Consider the following 23,170-nt stretch of genomic DNA (forward strand, 5'->3'; position numbering starts at 1 on the left):
TCCCACTTAACTAATAGTCTCATAGAGAGTAGAATTCCATGTTTGAATTAATTTCTTCAGAATTTTGAAGAAAACACTTCATTGAATTTCAGCTTCCCGAGAGTCTATTGAGAACTTCCATGCCTTTCTGATTTCCAATACCTTAAGTACGGCCCTTCTATTTCTTCCTGAGGGAACTTCCAGGTCTTTATCACCAACATTTTGTGATGCTGTCCCTGGGGGTGGACCTTTTCAGGTCTGTCCTGTGGGGGATCTGGATTGCCTTTCCACGTAAGAACATGTCTTTACGTCTGGCAAGTTTTCTTGAATTATTTCATGAGTAGTTTCCTCATTTTCTCTGTTCTCTTTCCTGTAATTGCTATTTTCGGATGTTGAAATTCTTAATCTTCTAATTTTCTTATGTTTTCTCTTTTCCTATGTCCTTTTTGTTTTATTGTCTAAGAGATATTTATTTTAACTTATTTGATCAACTTTCGCATTTAAGTTATTACTTCCTGAATTTTCAAGAGCTCTCATTTTAGAATGCTTTTATATATCTTTACTTATTGATGTAATATTACCTTCAGAGACTGTAGATAATTAAGTTTTCTATAACATTTTTTCTTCCAGTTTTTTTTTTCTTTCAATTTTTTCCCCCACTGTCTTCCTTGAATGTCTGTTGATCCTTGATCAGCTGTGTATATTTAGGAGGGAGGCAGAAATTTTTTTGCAAGCTCTGCAAGGCAGATGAGGACTACCCAATGGCAGGACTCACTTAGCAATGAGGGGCTTCGGCCACCTGCCTCTCTTGCCTCCACTGCCTATGAGTTCAGACCTCCTGCTCCTGAAGTCCGGAGTCCCTGGATCCTCCCCCACACAAATGGGATCCCTACTTCCATCTCTTTCCGAGGTTTGCTCTGTCTGTCTATAAGTCCTCTTCTCATCCCGTCTCAGATCCTACCCCTCCTCCTGGCTCAGTTCACACATCATTTCTTTGCCACCTTCTTCATCACACATTTATAGGCCTTATTCTAGGCTTCGCTTGTTTTCTAAACTTAACATTTGTCTCCTCAACCACCCTGTGCAGAGGCTCCCTAGGACTAGAGACCACTTCACACTTCCTGGTGTAACCCTAGGCACCCAACCAGTAATAACTGTGGAGCACGATTAGTTGATTTTACTTAGAAAAAATAGGTCAACAGGAAAGGAAAGCCTGTATGTCAAATGGAGAATCCCTTCCCAACCTGTCTAATGCCTGCATGTGGTGTCCTGTCCATTCGCTAGTTCCCTGAGTGCTGGATCTGTGCTCTGACTCCGCAGAAGCAACATTCCACGGTTTCCTGCTCCCTGGGGCTCGCGTTCCTGACACTGTGCATGAGCGTGGGTTTGGGATGAACCCTAACCGGGTGTTATTGATAGCTCGTTTGTCAAAATCAATGAGATTGGTTTCAAGGCTATTTTTCAGCCATCACGCTTGGCTACCAGGATGTTCTCTTGGCTGCAGAGAAATGGGTGGCGTTTCAGGGGGAGGAGGGGAAACTGCACGGCGCAAAGGGAGCTCAGCCGAAGGTGAAAGGAGGCCGAGACGTGGCCTCGAGTCCACACTCCGTCCCTTGAGACAACGCACTGCAGGACGAGGGGTCCCGCTCACCTCGGTGCCCGCCCAGTCACTGAGCCCCAATCCGCGCCGGGAGCTGTCACAGCGCAGCCCACTCTGCGGCGCCGGCTGCGGTCAGAGCTGAGGGCGCGGGCGCCCGCGGAAAGCGGGGACCACAGACGCCGCTATCCGCCTCACCGCGCGGTTTCCCAGGCAACGGGCGCAGCGCATGCGCACCTCGCTTCCCCCGCGTCTCGGCCCCGCCCCACGCCCGGGCGGTCCCTGCGCCGAAGCCTCCGAGCGGAAGCGGAAGTGCGCGAGCGGCCGCGGCGGGATCCAGGCGTTGCGGGCCCGTCTCCGGCTGAGCTGGCGCATCTCTAGGTAGGGCCGGCCTGCGAGGCCCCTGCCGGGAGCCCAGTTCCCGCGGGCCCGCCGTTCCCCTCCGTTCCCCTCCCCGGCCCGTCTGACCGTCGCCTACCCCCACCCCGCCGCCGTGCTCCGGCCCCTCGGGCGGCCGGTGTCGGTGCCCTCGCGGCCCGGCCGTCGCGTCGCCCTCTGCGCCGCCGCTGGGTGCATCTCACCGTCCCCTGCGCTGCCCGGCCCGGCCTCCGCCCTCCAGCCCTGGACCCTCGGGTCCCGAAGGGTGACCCTCGCGCCCAGGAACTTGCACGAGGGCGGCGGCTCCGTCGTCCGGGAGGGCTTTGGGCCGAGTGTGGAGAGGGGGAGGGGAGGGAAACCATCCCGCCCCGCGGTGCGGAGGAGGGTGTGGGGGTCAGGTTGAGGCGAGGACACTGAGGAAGACGGAGTGGTCGCGGTAGTAGAACCGGGAAAAACCCGGAGGCGAGGTGCCCCGTCCCGTCGTGTTCTCTCCCCCGCACCCCAGAGGCTGGACTGCAGAGCTCAAGGCTCCCTGGCAGTTCGCAGATCTTAAGTCTGTCAGCTTTCTTTCTATTTATGTATGTATGTATGTATGTATGTATGTATGTATGTACGTACGCATGCATGCATGCTTTTTCTATCGTTTCGCTTCTCCCAGATCAGCGTTCCCCATTCCTTCGGCCGAGTGTGCCTGCCCCGCGTGCCCTTCCCATACTTTTTCCCTGTGAGCTTAGGAGCGAGTTGTTAGAACTGGTAAGTCAGAGCCTGAGGAAGTCTCTGATGAATAAATTATTTTTAGCTTTAACTCATGAATTTAAAAGTTTATATTGGATTCTTAAACTGAAATCTGGCTGAAAGGCATCCATGGTTACAGGTCTGCACACATTTTCCTTTTCTATGACAGTGGTGTGGTTCGTTGGCCCTCGAGGGGGATTGGGGAACTCTGGGGGCAGAGGTCTCCCCAGGGGCCCAAATCTGGGTTGTCCCGCCCTCGTGATCATTCTGTCAGGGCCCCAGGGACTGGGAGATCCTTCTGGAAGGACAGATCCCTGGACTGACATGCAAAGTGTTAGGTGTTAGAGCCCTAGTGAAAGGAATACAGACTTTGGAGACAGGTTGGGTTCCAGTCCTCGTTACCGTTACTGTCTGTGACTCAGGCAGGTGACAGCAGCACACTACTCTCCCTGCTCTCCTGCCTTTGCTGGCAGAAGTGCCTTTTCCAAGAGTCTGCACAATACTGATAAGTGCCAGAGGGACTGAAGAGGGTGTTTGCTATGGGGCTTTCTGGTTGTAAAAAGTAGCCATGTTCTTTGCAGAAAATTCATAGAACAAAGAAGTTTATAGTGTATGATTTTATGTTTTAAGTGTATGATTTTATGCATCTTGACATGTGTACACACACACACACACACCCGTTTCTTCTTTCTTGAACGACTCTGAGTCTTTGCTTCCCTGTTTAGAGATCCAGATCTGAGACAGGGACTCTGTCTGGTTCACTGCCTTGTCGGCAGCTGCTAGCACATGGCCCAGAGCACAGTGAACCCGAATGTACACTGAATGTACACTGAGCACGTGTTGGAATGTGGGTCCCATGTCTTTGGTTCATCTGGGGGACCAGAGTACGGTCTCTCTACCCTCCTTAGTCTTTTTTAAAAAATATATATTTTATTGATTTTTCTTACAGAGAGGAAGGGAGAGGGGTAGAGAGCTAGAAACATCGATGAGAGAGAAACATTGACCAGCTGCCTCTTGCACACCCCCTACCAGGGATGTGCCTGCAACCAATGTACATGCCCTTGACCGGAATCGAACATGAGACCTTTCAGTCTGCAGACCAACACACTACCCCTGAGCGAAACCGGTTTCGGCCCTCCCTAGTCTTTTGATGTAGGAAATAGGATTCTGTATCCCTCTAGTCTTGGGGTTCTTCCAGAATAGGGAGGGTGTGGGATCTTGGGCAGCCAGTACCACCAGCGTCCCCAATAGCCCCTCACTTATCTTCATCCTGCCTGCCTCCATCCCTCTCCACAACACAGGCAGGCAGTGCTTCTGAGGTGCAGGTGCTTGAGAGCCTTGACTGACACCTGCTTTCCTCTCAGAAGAAGTATGAGCACCTGTGTGGTCTGCACTCCTTTGCTGCCTGGCCCTGCCCACTGAGCTCAGCTCACTCCTGTTCCCTTAAACAGAGCTTCTAGCCACACTTAGCTTTTGGGGTTCCATCCCCCCCCTCCCCATTTTCCATGTTTGAGGAAAACACAAAGTTGCAGGTTAAACTATTTAATAGAACAGGTATTTTAAGCACCTTAGAAACATCCATTTAATAATAAATAAGACACCTTATGGACTTCAAAGAATGTATCCCTTACCACTCTTGCTTCTGGCCTCGCCTGCTCTCCTGTTTCCATCTGGGCACTCAGGACGGCCATTGTGGGTCCCGGACCTGGGCTGGGTCTTCCTGCTGCGTGTTTTCCCATTCACATGCTTTGCCCTTGTCTGCCCTACAGTTAGGCCAAGTGCTTGTTGCCTGTGGGACATTTTCCTGCTGGCGTGTAAGCTGCTGGAGGGCAGGGCTGTCTGTCTTACTCCTTGTTCTGTGTCTACTGTCATGTTTGCTGAAAAGCTGCTCGCTGCCTGAGTAAACCAGATTTATATTCAGATTACTGCCCTGGTGGTGGTGAGGGAGCTGAGTGCTAACGAGTTCCAACTGCAGACTGACAGCCTGTTGGAAAAAAATTATCAGGATGTGCTTTTACTTCGCCTCAGCAGTTTCACATCTAAGATTCATCCCAAGGGAAATGATCCAGGATGTGCTCCAAGATTTTTATGCATGAATGTGATTGGCATTCTCCATGTATGGCATGCAATATAGATGGCATAAATGTTCAGTAGTAGGGTTGAGATCTCACTTCACACCACTCTGTGCACCCATTAAAAAAATCACACCGCAACAGATCAACCTTCTGACTTGGCAACATGTATCACCTAATAAATTAAGACACAAAATAGGTTATAGAGAACTATGATCCCAATTTTTAAAAACAGCTAGAAATATATGTTTATTGTCCTATTTTTGGAAGATACGTATTTTTGAAAAAATATATTTTATTGATTTTTTTACAGAGAGGAAGAGAGAGGGATAGAGTTAGAAACATCGATGAGAGAGAATCATTGATCAGCTACCTCTTGCACACCCCCTACTAGGGATGTGCCCGCAACCAAGGTACAGGCCCTTGACTGGAATCGAACCCGGGACCTTTCAGTCCGCAGTCCGACGCTCTATCCATTGAGCCAAACGGGTTTTGGCAGTTTTTTTCTTTGTTCTATGAGTTTCTGCAAAGAACATGGCCACTTTATTTCTCATGGCTACTTTTTCAGAAAAAAAAAAAATTATTTCCAGTATTAAAAAGTAATCTAGCTTATAAAAATCATAAGTGTAATAAACCCTCACTAATATTTATATGGTTTTGTTTTAAGTTTTAAGATAATTTAAGAATTTTGGGCTGGGCAGATTTTACTAAACCTGAGGCAACCAATAAGTATTTAATGAATAAATTTATAATCTAAATGAAATCACATCATACCAATTTATGAAGTTGGTCTTTAGAGCTCACTTTGTAAATAAGAAAAATGAAGCTTATAGAATAAGGTAACTTGCTCAGAGTTTCATTGCAAGGAAGTGGAGGTTAGACTCAGTGTGGTTTTATTCCAGAGCTTTTCCTTCTGTCTTCAGTACTGCCCAGCATCTGCCCGACTTTCCAGGATTCAGCACTCAAGGGTCTGCCACCAGCTGAGTGTCTACATCCGCTTTGCACCAGTCTGGCTCTTGATACCAGTGGTCATGGCAGCTTTTGGGGGTCTAACGGGGCATCCCGAGTCTGGACATGTGTACCTGGGCATAATAGAGTACATCATGATAACGCCAGGCTTCCCGTTGTGTGAGTAAGCTGCTTCTTCTGACACGTGGAAAAGTAAGGAAGACTATTCCAGTCGTAGAGGTGGGGCTCAACTTCAAAGAGGGCAGAGGCATCTGCCAGCCAGCAGAGGGAAGGACCAGCAGGAATCAGGCAGGGGATTCTCTGCCTAAACTGACTCAGCAGGATTCTTGCTAAAACTGGACTGGGCAGGGCCAGCAGGAAATCTAAGGTCGTGCCTTGCGGAGAAGAGGGCTCTGGGAGCCTGCTTGACGTCGGTCCAGGAGAGTGTCGGTCAGTGCCCAGGGAGCCTGTGGGCAGCCCTCAGACAGGTGGAGACCACCTGAGTGGCAGCTGCCCTTCGCTTACTTGCTCGCCTGGTATTCTGTGGATCCTTAAATACTCGGGAGACGTGGAGCCAACACTGTCCCGCAAGCTGTCCTGGGACAGACCTCTTGGAACCCTCAATCCCTGTTCATACCCTTCTGTGTACGGAGTCCCCATAACTTGCTTTTATTTGGGGCGGGGGGGGGGGGGGGAGGAGGTGGAAGGGAGAGAAGAAAACAGACTTTAGATGCCCCACGTCAGCCATGAGGGGCCTCCCTAAGTGGACCAAGGCTCAGCCAGCATGTGGCCATTGAAGGCTCAGGAACGAAGCATGGAACGAAAAAGACTGTCATCCTCGTCATCCCGGCCCACTGATTAACATCCACCCGACACTGTTCGCCTCCCAGGTGTGCCTCTGGCTTTCCTCTTCACTCCTGCTCAGAGACCAGGCACTGGTGTTGCTGCTTGTAGATTTTTGGCTTGTGGAGACAAATTATTTGATAAAGATAAATCCAAGGTTATGGTTATTTTGCTCTGTAGGACATGAGCCCACTTTGTCTCCAAATTGAAAGACTTGATTTAATCAACTCCAGCTCTTCCACTGCCTCCTGCACATTGGGGCTCTGGCACAGGGGTGGGAGAGGGGAGCACTGGCCATGCCATAAGGAGTGCAGCCACGGGGACTGGATGTCCTGCAGAGGCTGCTCTGCACATGGATGTGTCCAGTGGCTGGCTTGTGAGTCCATTTGTCCCTCTGTCCTGATGGGCTCTGGACCTGTTGGCACAGATCGGGCGGATATGTTTTTGCTGAGGCATGCCATTCCATTTCTCTGTCCATTGAAGGGTTATGACTAAAGGAGCTTCTTGACTTGTCTTCTGTCCACTTATTTACTGCACCCAGCACCTGGGATTGGTCTGGCTGCCAGGACAAGGAGGCCATTTCTGGCAGTGAGGCTGCCTCTGGGCTGGCTCCCTGTGTGCCTGCCGGCTGCTCTTCCGTGAAATGTCTGGCACTGGTGCTACCTGAGGACACAGGCCTACGTGTTATTCTCCTTGTGCCCACACTTGGAGTCTGTACACGTGGTGATTCCCGGCCTCTCTTTGAATAAATCATTTATTCATTCCCAAGCGGCAGGCACTGCTGGTGTCAGTGTGACAGTACATCTGCCCGGAGGGCCCACATTGAGAGAACTGTTTCCCAGGCTGTGTTCGGGGCAGTAAGACTCCTGCCACAGGAGACATAACTTTTCTTTCTCGACAACAAAAATTTCCTTATAGTTTACAGGCAGATAAATTATATATACACATATATTTAAATAATCTTTAATGGTAGTGAGAAAAACCTCAGTATTACTCTTACCAATAAAAGGCTTAAAAACAACAACAAAAAATGTTTAAAAGCATAATGGCCACAAAATTATCTTTTTATTCTTTAATTTATTTATTTTAAATATTTAAAAAATATATTTTATTGATTTTTGCAGAGAGGAAGGTAGAGAGTTAGAAACATCGATGAGAGAGAAACATCGATCAGCTGCCTCCTGCACCCCCCCCACTGGGGACGTACCCACAACCAAGGTACATGCCCTTGACTGGAATCGAACCCGGGATCCTTCAGTCCGCAGGGCAACACACTATCTACTGAGCCAAACCGGTTCGGGCAAAATTATCCTTAAAAATTTTTTTTTTTAATTCTCATCAGATGATATGTTTTTTTAATTGATTTTTAAAAGAGAAGAAGGGAGAGAGAAATATCCTTTGGTTACCTATGCGCCCCAACCAGGGATTGAACCACCACCTGGGTGTGTGCCCTGTCCGGGAATCTCCCTGCAGCCTTTTGATGTGTGAGACTATGCTCCAACTACTCCAGGCACTGGCGGCCAGGGCCACAGAATCATCTGGAAGCATTTCATTTCCCCCACTCGGCCTGCGGGGACAGGTGGTGGTGTGTGTGTCAGTGTGCTGAGCTGAAAATGGAAGGCCCTTCTGCTGTCAGAGGTTCCCAGATCTTTGTGTATCTGAATTTTCCTTTGCAAATGCCACACAAGAGCACATTGTAAGGTAACGTTCCTGAGGTAGTTTGTGATTCAAAATGAGAGAGATTGGCAGTGTGAAAAACGGGGGAAAAAGTGCGTGTTTAATTAAAATAGTGAGCTTTTCATTGCTGGGGTGAGAAAGGAGGAAAAACATCTGAATGAAATTAAAGCAGAGCTGAGCCCGACTCTGTAAAATAAAGAGGAGAGTGTTTTGGAAACTCAGTCTTGTCACTTGCAGTTTTAGTAGAAAAATGCTTGAAACAAAAATCCTTTTTGTTGGTGAGGGAAGGCAGCCAGCCCAAGCATGGTGGGCGGCTGCACAGATGGGGTACCCGCCGGTGGGAGCCGGGGTGAGGGAAGGGTCTGCTGTGCTCCTGGCTGCCTGGGGGCGGGCGTGGGGGCAGCATCCAGCCTGGAGCCTGGTGAAAGTATGGAAACCTGGTCACACTGCTTGTAATTTACTTCTGCTTCCTCATTGTCAACAAACCTGACCAGCCTGCTCTTTTCAAAGCTAGACCTAGAACAATGGCCTGCATTAGACAAGGCCTCTAACACCCTTTGCAGACTTGTACCTCGCTGCCGCTAGGGTGTCATAAGAAAAACCCCTCTGCTTCAGAAATAGGGTGTATCCTTCCTCCGTATGGGATGCATGCCTGGAGGTCCAAACCACAGCCACCCTCTCATTGAGATAATAATCAGAAGTCGCATTACTTGATAATGCTCTCAAGATAGACGCCTGCTAGTCTAGTAAGAGCTCTACAGTGGCCTTGGTGTGTGATGCATGTGTTCCATTGTATTTAATAACTCAGTGAGCAAGACTTCTCTACATTTCAACATCAATGTGTGTGATATCCATTCAGTTATGTATTTCTCACTTAATGGCTATTAAACAGGTAACTTCAGATTCTAATGGGCAGTTAAATGATCACCAGTGCCGTGCTTTTTCTCTGATAATCTACTCATAGCTTCTTTACCTGTGACGCGACTAGGACTTGTACCTGTCAGGTTGTGGTGGAGATGGAGGTTGTGTGCCATGCTCTGGTGTGTGATGGGAGTGGGCTCCTGGGGAGAGTCATCGCTGGTGGAGGGGTTGCAGCCGCTGGTGGCCACTGTGCTCAGGCCTGAGGCCTGGAGAGTCCGGCTTGTCCTTGTGTTGCTTTTGCATAACAAGGATTTTTGTTTGTTTTATCAAAGGACACTATGCCCTGATGAAGTAAAGAAAACGAAAGTGAAAAGAACAGGTGTTAAGATAAAGACGTTATCATGGAGTTTGACCTCCTCAAGTCTTGCCTTATATTCCGTCTTTTATTATAGAAGGGGAACTTAGGACACAATGCTCTGCCTGGTGTGGTTTTCTTAGATTTTGAATTCTAACTCTCTGAACTAACTACATTGTATGTTTTCACATTTTAGAAAGAGCAATTTTCCATTCAGAGTTATTCACCATCTCAGATGTTATACACTTTTGCCTTAGTAAACTTTTTATTAAAAATATTTTTTAATTGATTTTAGAGAGAGAAAGGGAGAGGGGTAGAAACATTGATGAGAGAGAAACATAGATCGGCTGCCTCCTGCACGGCCCCTACAGGGGACTGAGCCTGCAACCCAGGCATGTGCCTTGACTAGGAATTGAACTGTTCATGGTCCAATGTTCAACCACTGAGCCACACTGGCAGGGCCATAGTGAACTTTTATTTACTGAATTTTTTTTTTAACTGAGGTTGGAGAAGGCTGACTTAACATATATGTGGATTTCTGACTGTGCAGGTGGGCAGTGCCCTTGACACCAGCGTTGTTCAGGGTCAGCTAGTGTCTTTTCAACCCCTATATCAAGGTGTAGTTGACATACAGGAAACTGCACAGGCTTAGAGTTTATAGGTAACATGTGCTTACCCATGATATCATCACCACAGTCAAGGTAATGAATGGAACCATCACCCCAAAAGTCCCCTTCGTAAATCTGCCCTCTCACCTGCCCCCGCCCAGATGCTCTCTGCCACTACAAATGAGCTCAGCTCTCAATGAACCAAAAATTATATTCAAATGGAATCATAGTCTGTACTTTTTTATTTTATTTTTTTTAATCTGGCTTCTTTCAGCAAAATTATTTTGAGAAATATCTCTTTTTGTTTTTAGGTTTTCAGAGTTAACTTCTATATGGGTTCCTAGATGGAAAATATTACTTTTTTGAAAACTGTTAGCCTGCTTTGAATCCAATTGAGAAATCTCTTGAATAATAGTCCTAGCTAAAATCTTAAAAAGAAGCTACACTGTGTTGTCTTTGAAAAGTCCAACTCAAGTAATGTACACTTAGCTGAAGTTCCTCTCGTATTTTGTGGAAAACTTTAGGCTCCTGATAGAGAATGGCTATTCACCATTGTCTGTGGACTTTGTAAGGTGCCATAATAACTGGTTTACTTTCCTTTCCAGATCCTTCTGGGAGGTCAGCCATGGGTGTGAGAGGCTTGCAGGGGTTTGTGGCAAGCAGCTGCCCACGTGTATGTACAGTAGTGAATTTCAAAGAGCTGGCCGAGCAGCACCAAAGCAAGCATCCCGGATGCACTCCCACTGTCGTGGTGGATGCCATGTGCTGTCTCCGGTACTGGTATATCCCTGAATCATGGGTTTGCGGTGGCCAGTGGAAGGAATACTTTTCTGTCTTGCGAGATTTTGTGAGAATTTTTACGGATGTTGGCATCAAGTTGGTATTCTTCTTTGATGGTATGGTGGAGAAGGAGAAGAGAGATGTTTGGGTGAAGCGGAGACTCAAGAACAACAGGGAGATTGCCAGGATTTTCCAGTATATCAAGAAGCACAGGGAGCAGCCCAGCAGGAGCATGTTCTTCATCCCCTCGGGGCTGGCCATCTTCACACGGTTTGCTCTGAAGACGCTGGGCCAGGAAACTCTGTGCTCCTTACAGGAGGCTGACTATGAGGTGGCTTCTTACGGCCTCCAGAATAACTGTCTAGGGATCCTCGGAGAAGACACTGACTACTTAATTTATGATTCCTGTCCCTACTTCTCAATCAGTGAGCTCTGCCTGGACAGCCTCAACACCGTCATGTTCTGCAGGGAGAAGCTCTGTGCAAGTCTTGGCCTCTGCCTGGCAGACCTTCCGCTTCTGGCCTGCCTGCTGGGCAACGATGTCGTCCCGGAAGGCATGTTTGAAAACTTTCGGTACAAGTGCTTGTCCTTCTATACCTCCGTGAAAGAGAACTGTGACAGGAGAGGCAGCATCATCTTAGCTGTAGCAGACCACATAGCTAAAGTCCTTCGCGTGTATCAGGGTGAGAAAAAGCTGGAAGAGATGTTACCTTTGGGACCAAACAAAGCTCTTTTTTATAAGGGGATAGCATCATATCTTTTACCAGGACAGACATCTCCATGGATTCCCCCAAAAGCCAAAGCTATAACAACTTTGCACAAGCAGGTAGTATCCGTGGGTTCAGACCCTGAATCCAAGCAACAAAGTCCTGAGAGTACAGGTTCTGAATCCAAGCAAGAAAGTCCTAAGAGTACAGATTCTGAATCCAAGCAAGAAAGTCCTGTGTGTACAGACCCTGAATCCAAGCAAGAAAGTCCCATGTGTACAGACCCTGAGTCCAAGCAGGAAGACCCCATGTGTACAGATCCTGAGTCCAAGCAGGAAGTTCCCATGTGTACAGACTCTGAGTCCAAGCAGGAATTTCCCATGTGCACAGACTCTGAGATCAAGCAGGAAGTTCCCATGTGTACAGAGCCTGAATTCAAGGAGGAAGACCCCATGAATATGGAGCCTGAAATCCAGCGACAAGTAACCATGGTTACAGACACTGAAATCTTAAAGGTAGGTAGGTAGACATGCCCACTCTAATGTAAGACGGCCTGATGGAAACACATCTATCAAGGAACTGGTCAGTGAATATTGACCCCCTGTATAGTTAAGGTGCTGTGGGAATGCAGAATAGGACCCAGGAGTTTAGTTAGGAGGTATGACATAAGCCCTGAAAAAGTCACATTGTAAACCATATTTGACATTGTCACATGACTGTTTCAGAAGAGGGCTCTGAAGGAAAGAGATCCCTGTGGATTAAGGGATTAGAGAGAAGCTTCCAGAAGAGGTAGAGTGTGGAGCCAGACCTCAATGGGGCTGATGTGCTTCAAGCAGGAAAGATTGTGTAGTTACCAAAATTTAGTATTTCTCGGTAGGGTCACTATAACTTCCTAGGTTAATTTGTCAGGATACTAATTTGTTTGAAATAAAAAGAATCATAAATGATGGAAGAAGGAAGAAGGGGAAAAATTGGGAGCTATTGCTTTAACAGGGTCATGAAATAAATAACATTTCTGATAGATTCTATGTCAGAAGGGGCACATAGGGAAAGAGGTTAATTTTGATGATCTTCAATTGGCTAGAGTATGAAGTAATAGCTCTTTAAAAACATTTTTTTTTTTTTTTAAATCTTACCTTAAAGCTGCTAGCTTGTGCTCTGTCGAGATTTAAAAACATTTTAGTGGGGGCGGGCACCAGGTGAAGGGAATTAAAGTGGGGAAAGAAGACATGTGTGATACTTTGAACAATAGAGATAAAAATTTTAAAAAGACATTTTAGCAATGAAATGGGCATCTTTGTAGTCTGTCTAGCCTTATCTATACTAATAAAAGGGTAATATGCTAATTAGACCGAAAGACCTTCCAGGCGTCCTTCCAAACAAAGCCATGGTATGGGCCGAGGCAGAGGTGGTTAGGGGCGATCAGGCCAGGAGTGGAGGGCTGTTGGGGGTGATTAGGCTGGGCTGGCAGGAGGGGCAGTTGGGGATGAGCAGACCCTCAGGGGATGCAGTTGGCCAGCAGGTGAGCAGACAGAGTATTTAGGGGCTAGCAGGCTGGCAGGTTTACAGTTAGGAGTCAGTGGTCCCGGATTGTGAAAGGGATGTCCGACTGCCAGTTTAGGCCCGAGGGATTGGGCCCAAACTGGCAGTTGGACATCCCCTGAGGGGTCCCAGATTGGAGAGGGTGCATGCCAGGCTGAGGGCTAGGAATCTCATGCACCGGGCCACTAGTATAATAACAGTTGACACTCACTGAGCACACAGGATGTGCCAGCCAGGTGCGTTTCCTGTGTTACATCTCTCAATCCTCAGTAGTTTTGTGAGGTTGCCATTTTTATTAATGGCATATATATGAAGAAAGTGAGGAATAAAGAGATTAAGACTCAAGTCTGCAATAATGAATCAACATTACTTACTATTGTGTATAAACAACAAGACAATCTGATTCACCGGATTTTTTATATTCCAAGTTATCCTGATGCCACATTTTAAGTGCCGTAGCTGAAGGCTATTTAAACTTAAATTTTGAGTAGTAATGTAAATGAATTTTTTCCTGCAGTAATAAGAATGTTACTCACAGGAGAATAAGACCTGTATGTAGGTTTATAGCCCTTATGAGTTTAGTTCTTATTTGATAAGAAATTGGAATCATTTAAATCATTCATCTCTTCACCTGCCATCAATTATTCAACAAAGGAATGAATGTGACCAGCGTCTCCTCCCAAGGAGTTTACAGTTCAGTGGGGAGATCAGACAGGGTCACCTCTGCAGGGTCAGTGTGAGTCTAGTCCCATGAGGAGGGGGCAACACTGAGGTCAGCCCTTAAGGGAGAGGGGCTGGTAGCTCAGGTGCAGGTGTGAGAGGGTTGAGCATTCTTGGGAGCACTGTGGGTGTGCACCAGGGCTGGGGATGGCAGGTTCTCTGAGGCCAAAACAGTTTGTGGGGGGAATGGATTGAGGCCTTGACTGTTAGTGTGAAGAACTTGCTTGGAGGAGGCAGTGGTTGGACCTGCTTGCGGATGGTGGGGAGGAGTGAGACTGGCTGAGATAGGTTGGGCAGAGCCTTTCCCAGCATCCTTGCTCTCAGGTGGTCAAAGGACCATGCTACTGAGTCAGCAAGTCTGGCAGGTGCTTGGAGCTGGAGAACAGGGAGCAAAAAGGCTCTCACCCAGAAGACAGGAAACACAAATGCCTGTTTGTGTTTGGGGGACAGTTATTCCTTGCTGTGTGCCTTAAAACACTGGTGTGTGACCTGAAGTGCTGACTTTTCTGTTTGAATGTCCTTTTGTTTGCAAGAAGAATTCCATTGTGTCTCAACTTTGAGCAGGTTGCTAGAGCCCAGCACGTCCAGGCGGAGAGCTACCTGGTGTACAACATCATGGCCAGTGGGGAAATCGAGTGCAGCAACACCTTGGAGGATGTCCTGGACCAGGCCCTGCCCAGCCAGGCTTTCGTCTACCGCCCGGTGCGGCAGCGTGTCTACTCCCTCCTGCTGGCGGATGGCCAAGGTGAGTCCTGTGACAGTGCAGGCACAGGCGGCGTCTGACACTGGCCCTGAAGACACAGATGCCATTAAACAGGTTTTGTTCCTCAGTGAAGGCTGCGGTGGGACACCTCGACATCTGCGTAAAGTGAGGTGAAGGCCACAGGCCTCTGAGGCTACTCAGCCAGCAATTGGCCCACAGTCATTAAAAAGAGCCTTGTTTCTATGAAGTGCTTGTTGTTCTGCCCTAAAGGACTGTGCTTCTTCGAATGTGAAAGCCTTTTCCTCTGTAGAGAGGAGCTGTGTCTATCATTAGGAGACAGTGTCTACTTACTGTTCCTCAAAAGGAGATTTTCATAAAATATTATATAAAATCTAGTACATCGTATCTTAAAATATAAACAAAATTTTCCTTTAGGGTATTTGTCATAAGTTTACGTGTCTCCCCATATTTCTGTCCGTTGTGCAGTAGCAGCAAGTATAGGGAGAGGACATCAGTGGCCAGGGCAGTCACCTGGGATACCTTCAGCACCGAGGAGTCCATCAGGCCCCAGCCCTCTCTAAGGAATGGTTTCCGAGAGTGAGGGGAGAAGAGCATGCAGGTAGCATCTGTCACCTCACTCACCTGAGAGAGGCCGACTGCACTGTCCTATCTGACGTGAGGTGATGAGATGAGAAAGCTGATTTAAAAACAGAAATGAATCTATGTAACAAGCTTTGGGGACAAATAATTTTTTTCTTAAATATGGCTCTTTCTGAACGTGAATGATTGCACATTGATGATTTGAAGAGATATTTTCATCATGGAAAGAATTTACATTATAGAATAATACTTGCCTCAAATTATTTTTAGAGTACAGTTGGCCCTTGACTAAAACAATGCAGGAGTCAGTGAGAGGTGTCAACCCCACACTGAGTCAGAAGTTTACCTACAACTACAGTTGGCCTGCATCCTCAGATTCCTTGAAAAATGGGGGTTTGAACAGCCTGGGTCCACTTACTAAAATCTGCATATAAGAGGACCTCCACCGCTCAAACTCATTGTTCAGGGGTCAACTGTATTTTATTAAATGAAGTTAAAATAGATGCCTGGCCAGCGTGGCTCAGTGGTTGAGCGTTGACCCATGAACTAGGAGGTCACGGTTCGATTCCCTATCAGGGTACATGCCCGAGTTGCAGGCTCAATTTCTAGTGTGGGGTGTGCAGGAAGCAGCCAGTCAGTGGTTCTTTCTCATCATTGATGTTCCTCATTCTTCTCTCTGAAATCAATGAAAATGTTAAAATAAAATGTAGAGGTTTAGAGTTCAGGTGTCTTTACCTCCACTTATCTACTGATGGGCATTTGGGTTGTTTCCAGAACTTGGCTACTGTAAATAACAGACTGAACACAAACCCCAGGCTTTGCACAGTGCACTGAGCCGGGGGTCACAGGCGCCAAATCTATACCTTGACACTTCGAGTCCCTTGTTGTGGGACGATGTGGATAACGACCTGCTGGACGTTCCAGATCTGATGGTGCTTGTGTGGCTGGTTGATGTCACACCTACATGTATGTTCTAGTTGAATACATGGTGTTTGGATGGCTAGACAGCGCTGTGCCAAATGTGGGGAGAGCCCGGCAGTCACTCGCCCCTTAGGCCTCCCTGGCCTTCTGCCGGTGTTTCCGGACTCTAACTCTGTCTCTGAGTCAGTCTCCCCACTGACCATCTAGCTGACGTCACTGTGAAGCCTCTTAACCTTGAGGAGGGAGGGGAAGCTGCTCCTCCGCATCCTGGTGGCTCCTGGTGCTGGCGCAGAGCCCAGGTGGCAGTGCTCTGACGGGGTTAGCTGTCCTGTCCTGTCACTGGGCACCCTCCTCACTTCGCCCAGTGGGCTGGCAGGGCAGCTAGTATGATGGGCACTCACCTGTGGTACAGAGTCAGTGTCCAGCAGGCCATTTACTCAGAAATCCTAGATACTGACCTAAAAGGCAATTAAACACACACACACACACACACACACACACAAAGAATGGAAAGTTATTCTGTTTTTTTAAAGACCATGAGCACACACAGTTGTAGATTAAACAGCAGCATAAAAATATTACAGAACTCTAAGGACATACATATGCATATGTTTTTAATTTTACTTTATTGTTGACAGTATTATAGATGTTGCCCAGTTTCTCCCTTTTTGCCCCTCTCCACCCAGCCCAGGCCTTTCCCATGCTATTGTCTGTGTCCATGGCTTATATGTTCTACCGTTACTCTCTTCCTGTCCCTCCCTCTAACCCTCCCTCCGAGATCTGTTGTTCTGTTCTTTGCATCCATCCCTCTGGACCTATTTTGTTTGTCAGGTTTTGGGTTTTTTTTCCTTTAGAATCCACTTATAAGTGAGATGATGTGATACTTGTCTTTCTCTGACTGGCTTGTTTTGCTTAGCATAATATTCTCCAGGTTCCTCCATGTGGTCTCAAAGGGTAAGATATTCTTTTTTACGGCTGCATAGTATTCCTTGGTATAAAGGTACCACAACTTTTTTTAATATATATATATATATATATATATATATATATATATATATATATATATATATATATATTTTTTTTAGAGAGAGGAAGAGAGAAGGATAGAGAGTTAGAAACATCGATGAGAGAGAATCATCAATCAGCGGCCTCTTGCATACCCCCTACTGGGGATGTGCACACAACCAAGGTACATTCCCTTGACCGAAATCAAACTCGGGAGCTTTCAGTCCGTAGGCTGACGCTCTATCCACTGAGCCAAACCGGTTTCAGCAACACAGCTTTTTTTATCCACTCATCTACTGATGGGCACTTGGGTTGTTTCCAGATCTTGGCTACTGTAAATAACGCTGCTATGAGCATAGGGGTGTGTCCATTCTTTCTGATTGGTGTTTCAGGTCTCTTAGGATATAGTTCCAGAAGTGGGATCACTTGGTCAAACAGAAGATTTTATTGATTTTTTTACAGAGAGGAAGGGAGAGGGATAGAGAGTTAGAAACATCGATGAGAGAGAAACATTGACCAGCTGCCTCCTGCCCACCCCCCACTGGGGATGTGCCCACAACCAAGGTACATGCCCTTGACTGGAATCGAACCCTTCAGTCTGCAGGCCGACGCTCTATCCATTGAACCATACCAGTTAGGATCAGAAGATCCATTTTTTAATTTTGAGGTAACTGTACTGTTTTCCACAGTAGCTGCACCAGTCTGCCTTCCCACCAGTAGAACATGAGGGTTTTCTTTTCTCACCAGCATTTGTTTGTTAGTTTATTGATGGTAACCATTCTGACAGGTGTGAGGTGATACTTCATAGGACAAATATATTTTTTAAAAACCTAGAAGATTGTTACAAACTTAACAATCCCAGTAATTGAAAGGTTGAAGTCCACATTGCTTCTTGCTCTCTCTTGCCCCATACGCCCCAAATGTTCCCCCAGACCCAGATGGGGGGGGGGGGAGTTGGCGTTGGAGGGGGGTGCATAGTCACCCATGCTGCTCCCAGGGAGACGTGTCTTGGAAGCACGTGGATTTGACAGAGCGGCATCGTGTGTCAGGATAACAGGAGCAGGATTGGGCCTCCTTCCATCTCCATGCGATGTCCCAGCGGAGGGAGAGGAAATGATAAAGCGCTTTTCCGAGAGGCCTGCCTTCGCTCACTGACCTCAGAGCCCAGCCAGCGAGTTCCAGGGAGAGGCAGCCTGTTCTTCCAGGACTGCCAGGCTGTTCCTCTTCTCTTTCTTTATAGGCATCAGGATTATTTCATCTTAATTCAGACCAAATTATTCGCAAACATGTCTGCTATAATTTCAAACTTATGACAGATCAAAACCTCTGAAATGAAGTGGCGCCACAGAGAATAGCCGAACTCAAGGGTTTCCCAGGAAAATAGGTTTATTATTACTGGAGGATCTCAGATAACACTTTGCATCTGGCTTGGGGGTTTGGAAGGCATGGAGCTGGGGCTGTCTGTAGGAGGGGTGACCCGGTTAAAAGTGGAAATGGCCGAAACCGGTGTGGCTCAGTGGACAGAGTGTCGGCCTGCGGACTGAAGGGTCCCGTGTTCAATTCCGGTCAGAGGCATGTACCTTGGCTGCGGGCACGTCCCCGGTGGGGGGGGTGCAGGAGGCATCTGATCGATGTTTCTCTCTCATTGATGTTTCTAGCTCTCTATCCCTCTCCCTCTCTGTAAAAAATCAATAAAATATATATTTTTTAAAAATAAGTGGAAATGGTGCCATCTGGAAGTTCAGGGTAGGTGAGGACAGTCCGCCCACTGCCAGACAATCCTGGTGAGTGCAGCCTCTGCCCTCACCTCTTGTGGCAGGGGGCACACAGGGTCTGGGCAGCCACCTGACCTGTTACCTGTGACACAGAAGAACACGCCGAGGGGCCTGGTGCTCTTTCCCTGCCTCGGCCTGAGGACAGTGGGGGGGAGTGTCTGGTGCTGGGGAGCGTGGGAGGCACCAGGCTCCAGACAGGAGGAAGCACTACCTCTGCTTGGAAGGGTCCCTGGCAGAGCTGAGTTTGGGGATGCTTGGTCCTCATGCATCTACTGATCCGCTGTCTTTCCTCAGATGGCGCCAGCTGCCCGCCCGTCCAGGAGTGGTTTGTGTACTCTGGGAACCCGCTGACACACCCAGACCTCGTCAGGCCTCTGCAGATTAGCCTCCCAGGTACAGATGGCCTCGGCCAAGCAGGTCCCGACTGTCCCCGAGCGGTAGAGTGCAGGATTCACCTGGAGACACATTTCCAGAGCTGTCCACGCACTAGTGGCCAGTTCGGTGGGCTGGAGGGGGGCCTCTGTTCGTGCGTGCCAGCCTGCTGCTGGGCTCCGCTCGGGGTTTCAGACAGCCCATCACCGCCAGACCCCAGCCTGACCCACCGAGGGTTGGGTTTCTCATAATCTGCACGAGTCAGCTCTTCTTCCCACTACTGAGAGCATATTTTAATGCATGGAAAGTCATTTTAACTGAAAGAATAAGTTTCCTTTTTTACAAGAGGCATCCTGTTGCTCCCTGGAGTTTGGCAGCTGCCAGGCAGAGTGGAGAGAGGGACAAGGAGCTGGTGTCTCAGTCCCGCCTCCTGAGGGCAGCGCCTGGGAGCACCCTCCAGAAAGCATTCTTAATCTTGCGGGCACCGTGCAGGGAGGAGAGCCGTGCCCTCAGAACACGGAAGCGCAGTGTTGTCTGGGAAATGCGTGTGCGCTGGCCTTTAACCCAGCCTCTGCTGACATTTGCCTCTGGTCCCTCTAAGCTTTAGAGCCCCGGGTGTCAGGAGGGGAGGCTCGTGTCCTTTGCTCTCGCACTGTCTTCCTAGAGAAACTCGCTGGGGTGGAGGCTGATGTCATGGACTCTGTGGACTTTTTGTGCAGGGGGAACGCCTAGTTTGAAACTGCTGTGGCTGAACCACGAGCCTGGGACCCAAGCACGGCGCATGGAGGTGCTCCTCGCCTGCTTCGACCTCTCCTCCTCGAGCGAAGAGCTGCAGGCCGTGGAGAGCCCCTTCCAGGCGCTGTGCTGCCTCCTCACCTACCTGTTTGTGCAGGTAACTAGAGCTCCTTGTGGCTACTCAGTTGTCTCACTTTTAGGCTTCGTCTACCTTGAGAGGCAGCACTCGGTCCAGCCAGGCGGTGGCTGCATCACTGTCGAATGCTGGTCCTTGAGCGCCGGCTCTGCCGGGCCTGCCTTCCGACGAGAGGAGCAAGTAACGGGCTCGGGAGCCCTGCTGCCCTTTGGTTCTGCTTCCAACGCTTCAGGACGGGAGGCCCTCTGTTGTGACTGCTTGGTGGTCCTTCCTTTCCTGGGCACTGAACCACCCCACTGGCCCTCAGCAGTCTGTGCTGCTGGAGTGACATCAGCTTTCCTAAGTCACCGCCAGCCACTCCTCCAAGTCAATCATGTCCTTCACGCTCAGCTGAGGAGGAGATAGCAGCTTCCTCCTGAGCCCGGGACAGTGCCGGGAGAGAAGGCTGGGGGGGTGGGGGTGCTTTGCAGGAACGCCTGTGAGAAGGCTGCGCTCGCCATCCCCATCGCCTTCAGTCCTCAGCCCATTGCAGGGGGGGCGGCGGGTGGGGGTCCCTGTCAGACCCTTCAGCAGCCTGGACAGCTCCTTCCTCATTCATTTTACACTTAGCTTACATATGAAAGTTACAAAAGCCAGTAAAAAAGATTTGCCGTTTGGTAGTTTTTCATACACGCAGCAGCGTCCATGCCCGGCCCCACCTCCCTGCCCCCACTGTCCTTTACATTCACTTCTGTCTCAGTTGTCCCAACCGCAAGAGGGTCTGTGTCTTTAGCCACAAAACTGTCTCAACCTCCTCCTCCAGGCCATCTGCTTTGGCTCTGATCTTGGGTCTGTTGGGCAGTTTTATTTGTCTGGAGTGGGAAGTTGTGTGATTCTGTTTTCAATCTAAATTCACTTCACAAATAGCTGAGTTGCATTTCGGGGACCTTGCTGCCTCCTGGCCTCAGTGCTTACTGGGGTGTCCCTGGAATCGCGAGGTCCTGACTGTCACTCACGGGGTAATTATTGCCCTAGGTCAGTCTGCTAAGAAGGTGCACTTATAGCATTCTCACACGCCTATATAGCTGTGCTTAAATTAGATGCTTTTGGGTGTGATTTGGGATAAAAGTATGTTCTGCTCAGTGTACAAACTGCACAGAAACTAGTCTGGGAAGAGCTCCGTGAGGGCATGTGCATCCCAGAAAGGGCGCTTAACCACTAGCAGAGCCGTGCTCTCCCTGTGACACTGGTGTCACTAAAAGTCTGCAGTCTAGACTTGTCTGCTGTAACTGGCTGCTGGATGTGGGCAGGTACAGTGCCTCGGGCCCTTTTTTTTTTTTTTTAATATATTTTATTGATTTTTGATAGAGAGGAACGGAGAGGGATAGAGAGTTAGAAACATCGATGAGAGATCGATCAGCTGCCTCTTGCACACCTCCTACTGGGGATGTGCCTTAACCAAGTTATATGCCCTTGACCGGAATCGAACCTGGGACCTTTCAGTCCGTAGGCCGACGCTCTATCCACTGAGCCAAACCGGTTTCGGCTCAAGGGCCCTTTTTAAACCACCTTCTTCAAACGTGGCTCATCACATGGCAGCAAGCCCAAATTAGCGCAGAGGTGGGTTGTGGATTTAAAACGACTTCCTCCTCTGGGACCTGCGTCTGTAGAGGTGTTGGGGGGGGGGTCTTTCTTGGTCACAAGTACCACTTCTTTACACAAAGGTAACAACTACTTTGGAGTAAAAATGGAATAGGGAGGTGAGGTGGGTAGGGGGAGGCGGAATGTTCAGAGCTTAGCAGAGTCAGTCTCCCCATGCTGGGACTTCCCACAGGGCGCACGTCCTGTTTGGAGAAGCTCCCAGGTCCTTCTGAGGGAGTCACTAAGCTGGTTCCGGCCCCTCCCCTCCCTTGAAGAGGCCCAAGGAGTCTGCGTCTATCATGGCTCTTGGGTCCCCTCCCTGCCTCCCTGCCTGGCTCTTCTCTGCATTTCTGCCTCCTTGTTTCTCCCTCATACTTCTCCTAGACCTTTCATTCCACGAAAGGTTGGTGGAAACTCCTTTAGGGGGTCCTGATTTCCTTTAAATTGGGATTCGAAGGCACAAGTTTCCCCTGGGGCTGCTGAAGGTGCGTTCTCATCTCAGCTCTAGCCGCCCAGTGCAGCCATGTCCTCCACGGGACACTGCTGTCTCAGGCTCTCTGTCCAGCATGGCCTGGGGGGAGGCCCTGCTCACTTCCACCTGCGTCTGCTGCTTGAGATCAGCGCCATGTGCCTGGAGCACTGTGTCTGAGAGAACTAACACCAGCTCTCCTTCCCTCGCAGGTGGATACACTGTCCCTGGAGGATCTGCATGCTTTCATCGCTCAGGCCCTGTGCCTCCCAGGGAAGTCAGCTGGGCAACTTGCAGACTTACAGGTACTGGCCCAGGGGACGTCTCAGTGCTGAGGACACCTGGCTGTGGTGGGACCCAGCAACGTTAAACACCAAACTGAGTAGAAGGAGCTCAGGCCCTCTCCTTTTCACAGGTGGGAACTGAGGTGGAGTGGAGGCTGGATGTAACTTCTCATGAAATGAAAGGACGTTGACGCAAGAGGCGCCAAGTGGGCCTTTCCTTGTCTATTGACACTGGGTCGCCTCCCACCACCCTGCTGTTGGGGTTGAATGGACTCGGGGCCTTCCGTCCAGCCAGCTTCTTGCCTCTTCCCTTTCCACGAGAAAGACTGGCTTCCCAGGAGGAAGGAGGAAGGAGGAATGCCCTGGACAGCAGGCTGAGAGAAGCTGTGAGTGAGGGAGGGTGCTCTCATTTAAAGAAAGAGAAGCCAGCTTTCTGGGGTGATGCAGAGAGGGCAGCCACACAGGTGAGGAGGCACTGGTCTCCCTGACACAGCACGGGAGGAGCTGGACGTGTGGCAGGGGTGCTGAGTGCTCCAGACATGGCTGATCCTGCCCAGCTGCAGCTGTCCGTGGTGCTCAGCCGACAGCTCCAGAGCACGGAGCACGTTCCTTGTTCTATACGGGCTCATGCCGCCCGTGTGAGACACGTAGAGGGCGATGGGATTTAGTGTAGAATCTGCAGAGTTAGAAGGGAAAATCATCTAAGCAACCTAACTAGAGCTTCCAGGGTCCCCCTTTTTAAGCAGCA

The 23,170-nt window shown here is 48.9% G+C and overlaps 1 protein-coding gene across 5 annotated transcripts in view; it reads left to right on the forward strand.

The window, feature by feature from the left end:
- Positions 1-1,863: 1,863 nt before the first annotated feature.
- The window catches only part of FAM120B (family with sequence similarity 120 member B), a 31,591-nt gene continuing 10,284 nt past the window's right edge, over positions 1,864-23,170 (forward strand). For 3 of the 5 annotated variants that reach the window (XR_014795457.1, XM_084889337.1, XM_084889338.1), the window contains exons 1-6: positions 1,864-1,957; positions 10,659-12,055; positions 14,367-14,547; positions 19,101-19,199; positions 19,898-20,070; positions 22,351-22,443. Coding sequence is in view for 4 of the 5 variants with exons in the window: in XM_084889337.1 (XP_084745463.1) it covers positions 10,679-12,055; positions 14,367-14,547; positions 19,101-19,199; positions 19,898-20,070; positions 22,351-22,443 (1,923 nt within the window). In the remaining variant the exon portion in view is untranslated. Of the gene's footprint in view, positions 1,958-10,658; positions 12,056-14,366; positions 14,548-19,100; positions 19,200-19,897; positions 20,071-22,350; positions 22,444-22,553; positions 22,806-23,170 lie in introns of those variants that run through there. The other 2 variants (XM_084889339.1, XM_084889340.1) reach the window with 2 other exon arrangements.

The sequence above is a fragment of the Pipistrellus hanaki genome (assembly GCF_964339955.1).
Source record: "Pipistrellus hanaki genome assembly, chromosome: 7".
In the NCBI taxonomy this organism is placed as follows: domain Eukaryota; kingdom Metazoa; phylum Chordata; class Mammalia; order Chiroptera; family Vespertilionidae; genus Pipistrellus; species Pipistrellus hanaki.